At 51.6% G+C, this 16,299-nt stretch overlaps 4 protein-coding genes across 4 annotated transcripts; 2 read left to right on the top strand and 2 right to left on the bottom strand.

Annotated features, from left to right (window-relative positions):
• Positions 1-4,288: 4,288 nt before the first annotated feature.
• Positions 4,289-6,887, top strand: B0H18DRAFT_887915 (uncharacterized protein; the record flags this gene model as incomplete). Its single annotated transcript, XM_048041202.1, has 7 exons — positions 4,289-4,510; positions 4,558-4,863; positions 4,989-5,266; positions 5,319-5,692; positions 5,744-5,937; positions 6,037-6,331; positions 6,391-6,887. The coding sequence occupies 7 exons, from the start codon at positions 4,289-4,291 to the stop codon at positions 6,885-6,887; spliced, it is 2,166 nt and encodes a 721-aa protein (XP_047886133.1).
• A 616-nt stretch (positions 6,888-7,503) lies between these two features.
• On the top strand, positions 7,504-8,728 carry B0H18DRAFT_1126097 (uncharacterized protein; the record flags this gene model as incomplete). Its single annotated transcript, XM_048035114.1, has 3 exons — positions 7,504-7,842; positions 7,895-8,642; positions 8,694-8,728. The coding sequence occupies 3 exons, from the start codon at positions 7,504-7,506 to the stop codon at positions 8,726-8,728; spliced, it is 1,122 nt and encodes a 373-aa protein (XP_047886132.1).
• A 2,150-nt stretch (positions 8,729-10,878) lies between these two features.
• Positions 10,879-11,079, bottom strand: B0H18DRAFT_856842 (uncharacterized protein; the record flags this gene model as incomplete). The annotated part of the gene is made up of 1 exon (XM_048039662.1): positions 10,879-11,079. A coding segment is annotated over one exon (201 nt), but the record flags the coding sequence as incomplete, so codon positions are not given.
• A 1,757-nt stretch (positions 11,080-12,836) lies between these two features.
• On the bottom strand, positions 12,837-15,956 carry B0H18DRAFT_960226 (uncharacterized protein; the record flags this gene model as incomplete). The annotated part of the gene is made up of 12 exons (XM_048042930.1): positions 12,837-13,190; positions 13,288-13,392; positions 13,414-13,449; positions 13,654-13,677; positions 14,098-14,216; positions 14,318-14,380; positions 14,423-14,482; positions 14,538-14,602; positions 15,098-15,187; positions 15,243-15,296; positions 15,378-15,447; positions 15,836-15,956. 12 exons carry the CDS (start codon positions 15,954-15,956, stop codon positions 12,837-12,839), a joined length of 1,161 nt encoding a protein of 386 aa, XP_047886130.1.
• Between the last annotated feature and the right edge of the window lie 343 nt (positions 15,957-16,299).

Raw genomic sequence — 16,299 nt, 5'->3', positions numbered from 1 at the left:
ACCACGGTCGTATCCCCCTCCGCGTCCGCCTCCCTGGCTATAGTCGTACCCTCCGGTCCCGGCCTGACCGTATCCTCCGGTCGTCTGTGCCGGCGGCGGTCCTCCGTATCCTCGGCCTCCGGCAGCCGGCGCCCCTCCTCCGTATCCTCCTCCTCCGCCCTTCATCATACTCATAGCTGCAGCAAACACACGCCCCAGCATAGCTTCGTCGACGGACTCGGTCTTTACTCCGTCCGTACCGCTTCCTCCGGGACTCCCCCCACCTGTACTGCTCGCTCCGGCGGCCCCTCCGTAGCTGACCGCGTCAAGACACTGCTGCGCGGCATCGTGCACCTGCTCCAGGGTGTATCCGTCCACCGGATCGACGGTCGGGTTACGTATCTCGACGCGACGGCGGATGGCCTCAGCGGACGCGTCCGTGAATCCAGCCATGTAGACCTTGAAGACCTGCGAATCGGATACGCGGCCATTCTTCTTCAGGTACTTGGCCACCGGAAGGAACTTGCGGTAGTACTCCGCTTCGCTGGAACGCGTAGCGGTGCCCTCCGCCCTTGCCGTGGCCGACGCGGCCTCAAGGTCGCTGACCAGGTAACGGGACGTACCATCCGACCCGGGGTACAGGGCCATGATGCTCTTCTTGTATCGTCGAACGACGCCGGCGTAGGTACCTCGACCTCGTCCCATAGCTCGGACTGGTCCGGCTTGAGGTAGCGCTTCGCGTAGTATACCTTCCGGGGTCGTCCTCGACGCTAGCGATGGCAAAGAGTTCAGCGAGGTCGTCAAAGTAGCGTCGGAGGGAACGAGGTTGACCGTCAAGGTCGGAGCAGCGCGATCGCCACGGACGGGCATGGAACGTACTGGTGGTGCGGCCATTGTTTCGTGGGACGCGGAGGAAGGTCTGATGAGGAGAGGGTAGATGATGACGGGGCACGAGATTCGGGTATCGGAATGGGGGTCTGCTCGAGCTTAACGACGGGCGCCGTTGACTTGCTGTCGGAGGGAAGCGATAGGGCTCTCCTCCGGGTGGTGACGGCTAGCGGGATCGAGTCGCTCGATGATGACGTGGCAGGGGAACGGGGTGCTTCTACGGCCTCGAAGAATGAATACTCTCCGTCGCTGTCTTCGGAACGGTGCGGGGGTATGGCTTCTAACGCTGGCGCGGGCAGGGTGACGTTGAACGGTGTGTCCGGAGAGTACTGTGCAACGGCGACCTCCTGTAAGAGGTTTCGCTTTGGTCCGCGCGGCGGCTGCTGCCTTGTAGGGATCGACGGCTGGTCGTTGTTACGCGGTTGCCTGGGAGGCAGCGTGACGAGTCACCAGAGGGTGTCGATGAGTTTTACCAACAAGCTATACCCCCTCGCGGTGGGCTCCAGTTGTGTAGGTTGCGAGTCTCCCGGGTCGAAAAGAGACCGGAAGGAATCGATGGTGTCGGTAGAAACGACGGGCGGGGGCTGTTGGCAAGCGGATGGGAAGGGGATGTGACGATTCGGGCCCGGAGGGGACGTACGAGCTCGGATACTCGCAGGGGACACTGTAACGCGGTCGGAGGAGAGTGGTGGAGTCGTCCCACAACGCAGGGACTCAGAGTGAACGCGTAGAAACTCGTTGAAGCCGGATAAAACGCAGAGAGCCGGAAGGAAACGCGGTGCTCGTTGAAGGTGAACGCAGTGATCTATTCGCAACGCAGTAAACGCAGGACGCAGTCAGAAACGCAGGGAATCGCCGTTGAGCTCGCTCTCTACTCCTAGGTGGTAGGTAGGTAGGATCTCCCCTCCCGGTCCCCGGCTCCCTCCCTTATGTTCCCTCCGGCTTGCTCTCCCACGCCTCCGCCCGCTGGCACTCCTCCCCGTACTTCCCCGTTCCCTCCGGTCCTCTTAAGCCCCCTCCTTCCCTTCCTGTACCGTCTCCCGTCCAGCGCCATGCCCTCCGATGCCCCAGCCAACCCCTCCGCCATCGTCTACTCTACCCGCTTCTACCGTCTTCTTGCTCTCCTCCGGGATGAACGAGTCGTCGAGCCGCGTCTTGTCGCTGACAGTCCTACCGAATGGTTGGCCTGGGCCCACGCCGCCCGCTGGATCGTCGTGGGTGATATTCATCTCGTATATTCTCCTTCCGGCGGGCTGACGCTCCTTCCGGTGCGTAGCGCATGCTCTTCGACTCCCGGGCGCGAGCTACTGCGCATGGCGACGTGTCCCTCCCTCTCATCTGCCGGTTCTCCGACGTCCAGGATCTGATCGACTACCTTGACCAGGTGTTCTCGACCATCACGTCCGAGCACAGCGTCATTGGCGAGCCGTACCCTGCTATCGCCTGGTCCGCCAACCGCGTCGCTGTTGAGCAGTCCATGTCGAAGTGGGCCGTCCGTTGCTTCCGGTCCGGTACCTCGAGAGGCCCATGCAGCTCTCCCCCCTCCGGGCTTCCTCCGACAGCCTCGACGCGCTCATCTCCCAGCTCCAACGTTATGCTAGCGTTCAACGTGACGTGTCCGCCTCCTTCCAGTCCGAGGCTCAGCATACCCGCTGTATTCTTTCCGGCCTGGCGTCCAGTGTTGCCGGCGTGCACGATCGTCTTTCGCGTGGCGTGTACGTTCCGGACGCTGACTATTCCGGCATTCCGCGTCGCCTTCAGTTCCCTCCGGCGCGTACTAGTGACGATTTCGAGGATGCGGGTGTCGAAACCGAGACCGAGACTGATTTGATGGATGAGGGGGAGAGTGTGCGTGAGGAGTAGTTCGTTCCTGTACCCTCCGGTGCCGTCCAGGGCTGCCTCCGGTTGCCCTAATGAGTTGCTTTCCGGTTGTGCTGCCTAGGTAACCTATCCTTCGACGTCCCTTCCGTGTGTAACACCGTCCATTGTCCTTTGTAGTCGTTTGCCTTATATCCGTTGGTTCCGGGCCTGCCCTGTGGGGCTTCCCCACACCTGTCACCGCCTTCGCCGGCGCTTGCACCTCTCCCACCGCCCCGGCTCGCCCCCGCCGGCGCTTCTGCCTCTCCCGCCGCCACGTCCCGCCCCCGCGGGCGCTTGCGACTCTCCCGCCGCCCCGTCTCGCCCCTGCCGGCGCCCGCGACTGTCCCGCTGCCCCGCTGCTGCTTGCGGGCTCCCTGCTTCGTCCCGCCCCGCCGGCGCTGTTGCTTTTCGACCTCTTCGTGCGTGATACCGGCGCTCACGCCAATGACTAAGCAGCCTGACTTCCTCTTTGGGTAATGCCCTCCGTTGCCGTGACTTGTGCTAGGTCAGTCATTTCCTACACTATTTATGGTCACGTCCCTCACAGAACAGTTCAGTCCCTATGTATGCACTTCTCAGATCAAGCCCCGTAGACGTTTGAGCAGCTTGGTAAGTAATATTAAGTATTGAACGGTGGGTGGCATCTCACGTGCCCTTACCATATGAGGCAATCGCCTTCATGACTCGCCTCCGTGTTGTACCTTTGCATCCGCTTATATCCACTCCTATGCCAAAGGTACCCAGCTACCTCTCGAAGTTGGTTACCGTCAACTCCGGGAACCCTTTCGGCGCGCGGCTGAAGAAGTCAAACAAGCTCAAGCTCAGCAATGGACAGAAACGGCGTGACCAAGCAGAGCGGGAGCGTCGTGCGCTAGTAGCAGGTACGATTCTCGTGCCCAACGTTGTTTTGTTGCTTACGCGAGTGTAGGTCTTAGCTTTGAGGAGCGACAGCAGCTGGATTCCATGAATATCACAGACGAGCCTGAGGGAGGTAATCCGGGTGATTGGGAGGACTACACGCCTCCGCTTCCTCCTGGTGAGGAAGCAATGTTTTTGAGCAATGCGGGGCCCAAAACAGAGATCTGCGAAGATCTCTTCAACCACCGAATGTACGTATCATGTTCGCTTATATGGCCTCTCACTAACTAAGCTAGCAAACATGTGGATTACCACACGCGCCAAGACCGTCTTCAGCGAGCTCAGGCCGAATGGCGGGCTCAAATGCCCCTTCTCGTTGATGCATACTTAGCTTGGAAAGCATCATCTATGGAGACGGCCAATACGCCTTCTAGTGCCAGTGGTACGACGGCGGACAGGTGAGTGGTTACGCGCGCTGTTGGGCTCTCTCTCAGACCTTTACCCCATTCGTCCAGCTCGCATCCGGGCAGCGACGAGCGTGAGCATTCTGGACAGACAAGCTCAAGCGAGGATGAAGGTCATGAGGTACCCGGCGTGCACATGAACTTTCAGGAGGGGTTGGATTCAGAGGTGGAGTGGGACATGGTGACAGTCGAATTCTTTGGTGCGTCATGTTTGCGAATGATCACCTGGCAGCACTCTAATGCAATGTATTGCAGCTTCGTCAAGACGTATATTCAAACATCCAGCTTCCACCCTCTACGTGAACTCGACACTCATTTGGAACGGGTTCCTCGGCGCGGCTCCGCAGAAACCCACGGTCACGATTTCGCTGAAGGCTCTAGAGGCCTATCGGCAACTTCATCGAGCCTGCCCAAGACTGAGCGTGCAAGCACAAGTGCGAGCACTCTGTTACCTGCATCAAGTAAGCATGTATCTGCTGCTTGGTCATTTCGACACGACCGCGTGTAGGTTCCTTTCCAGAAACACCTCATCAAGCAGTTCAGCGACGCATATGATGTTTACCTCGACATTCAATATCGTGTCGACAAGCTCGTAGACACCGCACTGGGACGAGACACTCCGCACTGGCGCATGCTGAACGCATGTGCACCGTGTCTCTACAAGCTCGAAGACGAACCTGAGCTCAAGTACTCTCTCATGGTGACTATCGACAGTAATCAATCCCTCAAACTCATTGACGATGCTTTCCGGCACGGCACTGCGCGAGCGGACCCGCGAACTGCACGAACAGATATCTGGCTGTCGCCTGCTGAAGTAGATTGATTCAAAGATGAAGCTGGTAAAACGGTGAGTGCTTAATACACTCCCCTATCCCATTTTTGACTCTCTATTGTACATAGAGCACAGGCATTGATGTTGGCGAGGATGGAACTGCGCAGATGAATGTCGACAATCGCACCATTGCGTCGGGTCCCGCCCCGGATAATCTCCGAGACCTCGATCTCCACAGCGATGACGTTCAATGGCTAAACTTAGCAGATTCCGAAAATGGCAAGATCGAAGCGTCTGTCGACGTATGCGTGGAGCGCTGGCGCAATGCGGGCCCCGAGGCACGAAAGAAGATGTTCGCCCTCTTCGCCATGACAGGCATCTTCGTCTGTCTCTGCCGTCATGGGCAACTCCTCATTTTGTGTGACATGATCAAAAGCGGCGAGCTGTGAGTACATTACCTTACTTTCGTGGCCCTCGAACGCTAACTTTGACACTAGTATGAAGTACCCTCTCGCGATCGTCGACAAGTTAATGGACGTGTACGGCCCTGACGTCCTAGTCGCGTACGACATTGCATGCACTTTCACAAAGACTCTCGCGAAAAGTTTCATCGGCCCCAAGGCTTGGCAGCATCGCATGGCGGGAGTGGTACCGGCGTTCCACGGACACAGCCACAATCACGGCTGTCAGGTGCACTGGCACCCTCTCTACATGGACGGAGTTGGCAAGGAGGATTTCGAAGGGTGCAAACGGTGCTTCTCGGAATCCAACAGCCTCGCCTCAGGAACGCGCATGTCTTCCGTATTTCACCGGGAGCAGGCGATCGAGGAGTTCTTTTGGTCGTGGGGCGAGCAGAAGCATAGTGATTCAGGTAAGCTACGTCGAATAGCTTCCAAGCCATCAAGTTACTGATATGCACCAGGAACGTTTATATACAACAATTATCGACAGGCACTCAATATCATTGAGGAAGACGGACGTGTCCTCGCCGCATTATTAGCCGAATTGAGGGTCAGTGTCGCGGACCTTGAGCAATACTTGAAGGACAAAAGGCAGTACCTGCGCAATCGCAGATCTGAGCCACCGGAGGTGACTCGCAAGGTTGAGTACCTCGAGGTGCTCCGCCGATTTGAAGATGCAGGGTAGGTTGCGATGTATCGAACACGCATTACCTGACATGCATTTCGCAGGCAGAAGATGGCCGCCGCGGACAAGCAGCTTAAAGACCTCGAGCACAACATCACTCACAATGGCTATACGAATAAGGACGCTGGGAGAGTGAGGGCAAACCGGACGAATGCGGTCAAGCGCTACCTCGCCGTTGACGACCTCTGCGTCGAGTTCAAGAACCAACTAGGCCTCGACGTGCGATGGATGCCAGGCAGTACGGAGTATCAGGAGGCTTCGAAGCTCCTCACCATTCGAGAGTACCAACGCTCGCTTGACGAACTCGAACGTCTCATCGTTCAGCGGCTCTTCGAACTCACCAAGCTCGGAATGAGTGGCGTTGGTGAGTACTTCGTATGTGTATCGTCATGTGTGCACTAAAAGATGTCTTATCTGTTGCAGGTTACAAGCTTCGCGAGAAGATTGGGAAGGCTTTGAAGGCACGTGCTGAGGCAATCAGGAAGGCCTTGAATCGTTACAATGCGAAAGCAGCGAAGCTGAACCCTCCGTGTCTGCCCTTGACGTGGACCGAGGTGGTGGGCATGGTAACCTTGGCTGACTTCGACCTCCTGCGGGAGACACGAGACAATATTCAGAAGCAACCGTGGGCGCAAACTTCACACAGGCGAGCAATGAACCTGCATTTCAACATCAAGTGGGCCCACGAGGAGATCGCACAACTGAATGTTGAGATTCAGCGCCTGCTCACGTTTATGTACGATGAGCATGCTGACTACCACCTGGCCATCCAACAGGTGACAGCAACAGTCCCTGATCTTGTGTGCGAGCTCAAGGAGCGTTGGCGTTATCGGAGCAGCATTCATGCCAGAATCGCCGCACATCTACAGCAAACTTCGCAGCTGCGTGGCTTCTCGGGCAATATTCTAACTGGGCGTTGAACTGGACGTTCCGCCACGAGGAATGATGGGATTCCTTTACCAGCATGGGCTCGGTGCCCAGCCGGTGCAGGCATAGACGATGGTGATGCTGTGGAGGACGACGAGATGGAACCGTTGGCAGCAGGCCTCGAGTCTGAACGTGACGCGAATGCGTATGTAGACTTCATAGACAATCTTGGTAGAGAAGACTCGGCTTAGCACGACACACAATTGATGTATCTTCTGTCGAAGAGTATCCTGACGAATTATTGAATGTGGGCGACAATATGCCAGTGGTGCCGATGTGGGCCTGTAAAGTGCGATCTCGCTCAATCATCACAACTCATGCATCTGGTCTGCTAGTACCAACGTCGAACAGAGGAATACATCTGTATGTAAATTTCGATACACATTTATACATTGTAGATATGCATCTAATTCCTAGGTCTAGAGTAGATGATACCGCGACAGACGCCGCCACCACAGTGCCATGCAGAATGTCGAGTTGTAAGTAACGGCGGCTCGAGATCACCAAACGTTCAACTCGCATTCCGGGCGGCAAACTCACTTGTGGCTGTTATGAACCACCACATCTCACCCGCTCCCTCTGACTCTCAGTTGTTCTCATTGTCTACCAATGACACCCAACGTTGACCCCGAAAAGCTCAGACAAGAGCGGCACGACGAGGCTGTCAAGGTGTTGACTTTGCTTGCATTCAATCCTGTCGGTCTGCAACGCCTCGCGGACACACTCGACAGATCTATCATTCCGACCTCTGCCTACCATCCCAACCTCGAATCTGCCGACATCGCTTTCATGATTGCCAATGCGCACAAAGACGGCCGTCATTTCATCACTCACGGCGATGTTCACCCCGCGTTCAAAGAGGCCCGCGAGCAGACTGCTACGGGTCTCCCTGGGCAACGAGTGCGTGCGAGCTTCCAAGAGAGAGTTCAAAACTTGGGGTTTGATGCAGTACGTAGCCAAACACACTATTTTCTCAAACCTCAGGCTGACAACTCTGTAGTTCACGGTCTTAGACCGTATTGATGGCGGATGCACGTTCGCCATGCATGTATCAGGCACACAGCAGCCTACCTTGCGTACTGCCGGCACTCTTCCCCTTCCCCAGGATCTGCGCATCCAGGTATATGCCCCACCCAACGTCCTGGCCGAGATTCCGAGTTCCCATGCGACATTGGCCAAACTTGTCCAGATGTTCACCGAAGATCTCGCCGTTCACGTCGTCCAACAGTTCGAGATTATCGCCCGCGACAAGCTGAACTGGTCGTTCAAGTGGAACGAAGATCGCCCCAGCGCATCATTTGCTCCGGGACCTTCACTGACGTCTCTGCTTCCCGACTCTCGCGGCACCGCACACTACATTTTCAGTGGCCGTCCTCGTGGGCAACTTGATACGTTGATCGGCGCGAGCAAGGCTCCTCAGAGCCAGCCTACGGCCGAACATCATAACCTACTCGACGAGATCGAAGTCCTGCAACGTCAGCACGAGGAGCTCGAGGTGTCGATGCATAACCTCAATGTCGAAATCGACGCGAAGGCCGACCAGATTGTGCACTTGAACTTACAGCTGAGCATCGCGAACGCCAAAGTATCGAAGCAAGAAGCACTCCTCCAAAAGCGGGCTGACGAAGTCCACGTGTTGCGCCAGGAGAAGGCAATGGTGCAATCGGCCAATGAAAGGCTGACAAAGGCTTTGGCAAAGGAGCGCGAACTCATCCAGGAGTTGAAGGCGAAGCTCTCCGTGGACACTGGTATGTGGTGACCCAGCTTATATTTTGATGACATTGACGTGTTCCATTCAGGTATGCAAACGATGAGTCTAGGCTCACCGTCGTGAAGCTCTTCGGTCGCGCCCACTGCTTCTGCGCCGTTTACGCCAGTTCGTGGGGGTACTGCTACGCCAGTTCGTGGGGGTACTGCAGCAAATGCTCTGCGGTCCCGTTACGTGCGAGGCTTCGGTGTCGCTGTGCAGCTAGTCATCGAGCGCCATCAGCTCGACTATCTTGTTCATAACACATGCGAGTCGGTCGCCAGTACGGGTGCTGCAATTGTCTGGGCTGGTGAGCTCGAACAACGGCTTCGTATCCCTGCTGCTGTAGCAGTGGAACTGAAGGAAGCCATGGAGCAGGATTTGCTCGGCGCTGACTAAGTTCTTTGCACGTTCTGTTCTCGTCGACATTGCGTCTTGTTGCTCGTCGTTGTTTGCTGTTACTCGTCATATTACCTGTCGTATTGCTCTCCATCACTGTGACTATCTCTCGTGATCTATGCTGCTCGTTGTTGTTTGCTCGCATATCGTGTTGGTTTTCAATGCTATACAGTTTCGTACACTTTCGACCTCGCTGACTCGGCTGCTGGAGTGACATCAGCTGTCAGAATGTTATGTCATGTTTTTCTTAATTGGTCCTGCTGTGGTTGCTCCCAATCTGGGAATCGTCGCCAAGGTACAAGTTTCAGGTTTGCTCATAAGCGCTGGTCACGAACGTCTTAAGCCACGACATTCTTCAAAAATGCCCCGCACCAACGATTCCCCTTGATTCCCTCATTCAGGCGTGCTTCTTGTCTTCTGTGCGAGGTTTCGTGGTACTCCTCACCATGGCCAGCGTGACCTTCGGGCCGGCGCTGGCGGTGACCGCGAGGCCACAGGAGCCTATCAAACGTGCTCCTCCTCTTCCTCTTGCTCCTGACGTCCGAAAAGCTATGGCTGCCGCCCGTGACGAGAAGGAGGAGAAGATCCGTGCACGCATCGAGCAATGGCATGCGTACACTGTCGCGGTTGCTCAACAGATGGCACAGGATTTTGGCAAGACCGCTGACTACTACCTTCACCTCCTCTTCTCCGATGCTACCAACACCAAGTTGACTCGCAAGCCGAACGCCTACAACGCGTGGTCAAGCTCCTTAGCGAAGACGGCCAATAAAGGTACATCTCTTCCTTTCGCATCGGTGTCCAGTGATTGGACAGAGTTCGGTGTAGACACGATCCCTGGCAAGGCACAAAAACTGGTCGATATCCAGAAGGAACACAAGCACGAGTACGAGGCAATGTCGGCCGCCGAAAAGGCCACCTACGTCGACGTTCTAAAGGAGACCCGGACGTCGTGCAACTACGGTGTCCGACTCTCGTCACGCGCGAAGCTCCTCGACATTAGTGCAACGACCCAAAAAATCGATGAGCTCGTAAGTATACCATCCGAGTCTTACATTCAAGGACTGATTTCATTTTGTCTCCAGATGTACGGCCTCAACCTGCGCACCGGGTCTCAAGGATTCTATTGCTTGGTCAAGGGGGAAGCGGGTGTTGCCTTCGATCCCCGCTGGTACTTCACGACCTCTGAGCTCAATGTCTATCTTGGCCAGGCCATTCGAGGGTGGAACGTCGAGGTCATTGGCACGTTGGCGGAGGCTTTCATGATCGCGGGATGCGACTTCATGAGTGAGTAGCAGTATCAATGTCGAAGCTTGCTTGCCCTTGACCTGCTGAACAGAGTTTTTGCGATCTGCGAAGGATCACGCGGACTATCTCAAGGACGTGATCCGAGACTTGATACAGAAGCAGCTAGGTATGTCCACATAATGCAAGCCATCAGATCCGAGTTCACAGGCCTGTACAGTCGAGTTGATGGGTAACAGCAAGATACGCATGAACTACGTCAACTTCGAGTGTGATTTTGTGGTCAAGTATGGTATCGACATCACTGGCTGGACCTTCGACAAGTTCATCAACCCCTCAGAAATGAGTACGAGCCTCCCTCCTCTCCAGAAGCTCGCTTCCGCACTCAAGGATGGCTCGTGCAAACTCATTCGCCTCCCCGAATCGGAGCATCGCGAGAGGGAGGAGGAGTACTTCCGAAAGGTCAACAACGGGGAGGTACAGGCTCGTAAGGAACACCAGGACAAGGGGGTCGCGCGCGGCAAGCGCAACACGAGTACTTGCTGGGGAGAGGGCCATGTCTGGCAGTACGATCCCTTTTGTATTTACTCAGGTAGCCTGGTGTAAATGGCCACAGTCATATTCCTACTGCCTAATTTCTTGAGCATATGTGATTCAGTTGCTTTGAATTTACCCTCTGATTTGCACTTTGAACCCATCTCTCTGCTATCATTGTGCCATATGTGGCTATCTGCAGTGATTATCCTACAGGTGAAGTGGAATCCTCCAAAATATATGATACCTGAAAGCCTATAATCAATTGGTCCTTGGGATGTACTCAGAGAGATCTGTTTGCTCAATTTTGTGTTATCAGCTCTGTACACATTGAAGGCAATGAAATTAGGTGGTCTTAACAACTTGCTTTCATGCACCATACTTGCATTACAGAATCTGCACCTATTGCTTATCTTATGTTTCATTGAGGCTTTGATCCATTGGGCCATTGTACGTGATTCTGTCGCACGTCCAACTCCAATACGTGAATCCCACAGTGCAGCATCCAGTGTCCATAACCTAGTGCTAGATGAGCTGTCATGCTGGCAGACATGGCAGGATGAGCATCTCTCAGTCTCACTATAGATAGACACATCATGGCCCAGCACAGATTTACAGAGAGCATACAGGTCAGTACCAGCAGGTGCTTCTATTGGAAATGATGAAGGATCTTCATGGTGTAGCATCTGATGCATGCTGTCCCTGACATCATCAAGCTCCATCTCTTTCCTTCTCACTTTGTCCAGCAACTCTGTGAAATTTTTCAATATCTTGTTCTGGTTGGAAATGTGTGTGTGCCAAAAGAGATTTTGTTCTTGATATATGTTATGCAGGATGCCAAAAAGGGTGTCAAATGCACAACTGTATGTGTCACCATTCCATTGGAAACATATTGGCTCTTTGGCATTAGGTTCTGTTGATTTGCTTGTGGTCCGTATTCTCTTGTTGTTCATTTCAGAAGCCTGTTACGATCCCTGAGGTACGAAGGTATTGTTCTTATGATGGACCACCATGAAACGCCTTAGTGATTCCTCCAGAATGGCAGTTTGTTCCCACAGTGCACGTGACATGCAGCCACCCCGATAAGCAGAGATAAGTAACTGTTAGTATAGGTTGCTTATCTGAGTCTGAAATTTCAGACTCCCAGACGACACGACTTGGACCAACAGATACAAACAAATGCAGTGGCTAAGCGCTCAGTTATGGATATGAGGCCCATGAAACGCCTTAGCAATTCCCCCAATAAGAAAACTGGTGAACATATCATGTGACTGGCAGCTTGGTGGCTCAATGCTGCAAGCGCTCACACACTGTAGTGCCTATATAGTCTCAGCCAGTAACAAGGCATAGTATACATAGTATACTCATCTGATAGTCCTTCATGCAGAGAGTATACAGGGATTTTACTGAGTGCATACAGTGGCTGGCTAGGCCAGGAAATGCAAAATATAAAAATGCACATGTGCCTCTGCAGATTCAAAGTACTTGTTTATGGCTGAAATATGTTCTGTATGCACACTGTGATATATATGGGTGGTTTAGGCACTGTGTACTGCTCAGTGATTTCTATAACAGAGCTAACAAGGTCAACAATGGGGCATTTTACCATCCATTGCCATATTGTGGCCCATGGACACCATGTAATGACCAAAATTGGGACTAAAAGTAACCATGCACTTGTCTTTGATGTGTCTGTATATTTCATAGATTTTCTGGATTTTTCTGAGCCCCAGATTCACCAGTTTGTGTATGATTCCTCTTTGGGAAGGCAATATACTTCATATGGCAATTATGCAGCCACTGGCTTTGTCTTGCACACAGACGCAAGCACAGAATACATATATGCATCTGTACTTACACTACCATCCTATGGGGTGTCCTCAACTACATGAGTAGTTCCTACAGTCAAGTAGCAGGCTTGTATGAATAAGCTCACTGAGGTAACATCAGTGATGTTACACAGTTATTGGAAATGCTGCCTTTATTGATGTCAAGCATATCTCATAGACAGATTCAATCACATTCCCTGGTCCATCTCCAATATTCTCTGATTTTTGCGCTTTTTCCTGGGTCTAAATAAGCCCATATAAGCAGAGTAATAGTCCGCACTTACATCGCTTACTAAGCGCGCGCTAAGCGCCCAGATGCCGTTCGGAGGTGCATCCGTGCGGAAATTTGGCACGGTTGCACCTCCGAACGGCATGAGAGAGATGCCGAGCTGCTCTGATTGGTGCAACAGCCCCTTTTCTGCCCTAATCAGGCAGGCTGCCGAGGTTTTGGGCTGAGTTTGAATCTCAGCCACAGGCTCCTTAGTGGCACTGTACCTGCTGTACTGTGGCCCCACTAAAATGCGGAAAATTCCCAAAATAATCTATGTGATAGGTATGACGTCATAGAGTCTATAGCTGCTGTGACTTGCCCATTACCTTCAGTGGTTATGGCACAATTCACACAATAAAAAAACACACAAATGCCTCTGTGCACATGAGTGCATCCCTTTTCACCCTCAAAGTGACTCTTTTGAAGCCTGTAGACTGCCCATAGATTCTGTATGTCTTTATGACATCTGAGACCTGCCATAAAGGGTAGCTAACCTTCCCCAAATGGTAATTCCAATGCAGCTGCTCAGTCTGGGCTCAGAAAATGCAGATAAAACCAGGGAAAGTTCTGTGCAACCGGACCCACTTGTAGTACCTGCTGTATGTAAGAAATTGATCCACTATAGGACCCCCAGAGGCTATGACCAGTATGGCTTGCCCATGTATAAAATTCAAAATGCAGAGAAACACCCCTACCTCTGTAGACATGATAGCATTTGACTGGGATACACTGACTGTCAGTGACTGAGCTCCAACCAACTGTTGTAGATATCATAAGCTCATCTCATAGCCCTTTGTTCATAGTGTCTATCATAGTTTCTTGAAAGAAGTGGTTGAATGAGTAGCAAAATGCTAATATAAAAAACAGAAGTGACTCTGTGAATATGAATGTGTTCTGTTGCATCTGAGACACATGACAGATGTCCTCTATGGCCAAGTGTATAGTTTCCAACACATTGATGTCTCTGAAACATGCACAGCAGTGCTACGAATGGAGAAATATTGTCATAGCAAGCATGTGTTGATGTCCCAGCACTGAATAACTATACAGGACAATCCTCTCTACTTGTGAATATGCTCATAAATGCTCCACAGATCTCCTGGAATATTATCCGATTTTCCTGGACTTTTCTGAGCCCAAAACAAGTCAGATTTGCTGCAGTAACAGGCTGAACTTACATCGCTTACTAAGCGCCCGTTTAAGCGCCCGTTGCCGAAGCGGAGTCGTCGACAGGCCGGAATTCCGGCCTGTCGACGACTCCGGTCACTCAAAAGGGATTTTGGAGCACTCCCATTGGCTGGAATGCTGACAAATGTTACCTTTTAAAGTAATCTTTCAATCTCAGCTCTTCATGCCGAGTTTTTTGATGGCTTGAAGCCACACTACCTGAGCTCTTACTAGAGCCCCATTGAATGTGGAAAAATCCCAAATATTGCTTCTCCATGGGATGCCCCTTGGGTACTGATAGCAGTGTCCAGATTAGGTGTCTTTGAGAGTACTGACCATCATAAGTGATGATACTGAGGCATATAAGCAGATCTTGGTGTGTGTATGATGCTTGTACTAGACAGTTCCACATGTATGAGAGGCTCTGTGAAGTGGGGGATATCAAACATACAAAACGGCCATATATGGTCAGTCCCTGCCCATTTGGGAAGTTGGCCGTGCATGGCCTCTGCAGGACTGGATAAATAGCAGGAAAATCAGAGAAAAATCAGATAGTACTATGAATTCATATTGAGTTGACTGTTGAGGCTCCAATATGGCAGAAAACATATAATAATGCAGAATGACCCATGCATAGCCTGATGTAAGCCACTCTGTCAGTGAGTCTTGGTCCATCTTGTAAGAATCAGTATCACCTGGGATTCTCAGGGACTGGCAATTCCAGACAGGATCTTCTGTTTGGTTCAGCTATTCAATAGGCCTGAAAAGGAGGCTGCCAAGCTGTTGGGCTGAGTTTGAATGCAAGCCACAAGTTCATTAGTGACACTGTATTTGCTGTGCTATGGTCTCCCAAAAAATCAAAAACAATTGGGAAAATTACTAGTCATGTATATGATGCCAGAGAGGCTTTACATAGTATGCTTTCCCATAGATTCATACAAATATAGCACCAGCATATGGCTCTGTGAACACTGGTTCTTTCACATTGTTTGTTTTATCTGTGATGCTTACCAACTGCCTATGAATTGTGTGACCAAACCTGCTATATGTGATAGTTTACATTCCCAAAATGGAAAGTCTGAGTTACCTGCTGTGTCTGGGCTCAGAAAATGCGGATAAAACAAGACAATACTTGAATGATTCCACTCAGGCTCACCTTGTACTGTTTGCTGTAAGTAGTGATTGGCTTCTGTCTAAACCCTTGGGCAGGCTATAGCGTATTCAGAAAATGGTGGACACCTGTGGCACAAAGGCTGGCACAGTTCATGCTGAGCATGTTCATGATACTCACTCTGTGTCACATGTCAATAGCATAGCCATCAGAATTGTGGGTCCACAGATCTTTTCACACTGTACTGATCCTAAAAAGTGATACAAAGACATTGTACAAGTTGTGTTATGCAGTACTACTGTTGTGAGAAACTTCATAGGCTAGCAATGTCATAAAGTGGGGCCACCACATTACCACACATAGTGTATCAAAGTCTTTGATGGTCTCTGCAATGCTAGATAAATAGTAGAAAATAAGATAAAATCAGACAATCCCATGACTTCACATTGTGCTGACTGTTGTAGGCCAATGCAAACAGTACATCTCACATGTGCTAATGCAGATGCACATAGCCTGATGTCAGCAGCTCTATTGTAGCAGTCCAGTATAAGCATGTCCTTGACTAATCTTGTCCATATGAAGCAGTACCAATTATATAGTATATGGTGCTATGCTTGGTTGTCAGTCCCTCAGATGACTTTTGCCTGGAACATATCTAACCTCTGTATGCACTACCGTCATCCTATTCTCATGTGATGGCCCTTGGTATGTGGAGATAGAAAAGGCAGCTTTCTTCTGATTGGGCTTAGAAGAAGCCATGGTTGCTCTGGAATAATGCAGACTTGCATTGCTTATTAAGCAACAGTGAAGAGGCCATACTTCTGAGCAATATAAGGCTGTCCTTTTATAGCTCTCTAGTCAGTAATATGCCTTCAGGAGTACTCTCATTTGCTGCAACTGTCTCCTTTTACATGTCATTATAAAATGTCAGCTACTCATGCTCAATCATTTCATGTTATATGGGAAATGGAAAAATAGCACTTTAGACCATGGTGTGAACATGTTTGATATATGAACAGCATTGGAAATATGAATATGTGGTGTGCCTACTAGCACCCAATTTGGCAGTTCATCCTGGATTGTACCTGCCATGCCAGAGGAA

Source organism: Fomitopsis serialis (genome assembly GCF_022376445.1).
Source record: "Fomitopsis serialis strain Sig1Antser10 chromosome Unknown B0H18scaffold_181, whole genome shotgun sequence".
NCBI classification, from domain to species: domain Eukaryota; kingdom Fungi; phylum Basidiomycota; class Agaricomycetes; order Polyporales; family Fomitopsidaceae; genus Fomitopsis; species Fomitopsis serialis.
This window is presented reverse-complemented; position numbering and strand designations above follow the sequence as displayed.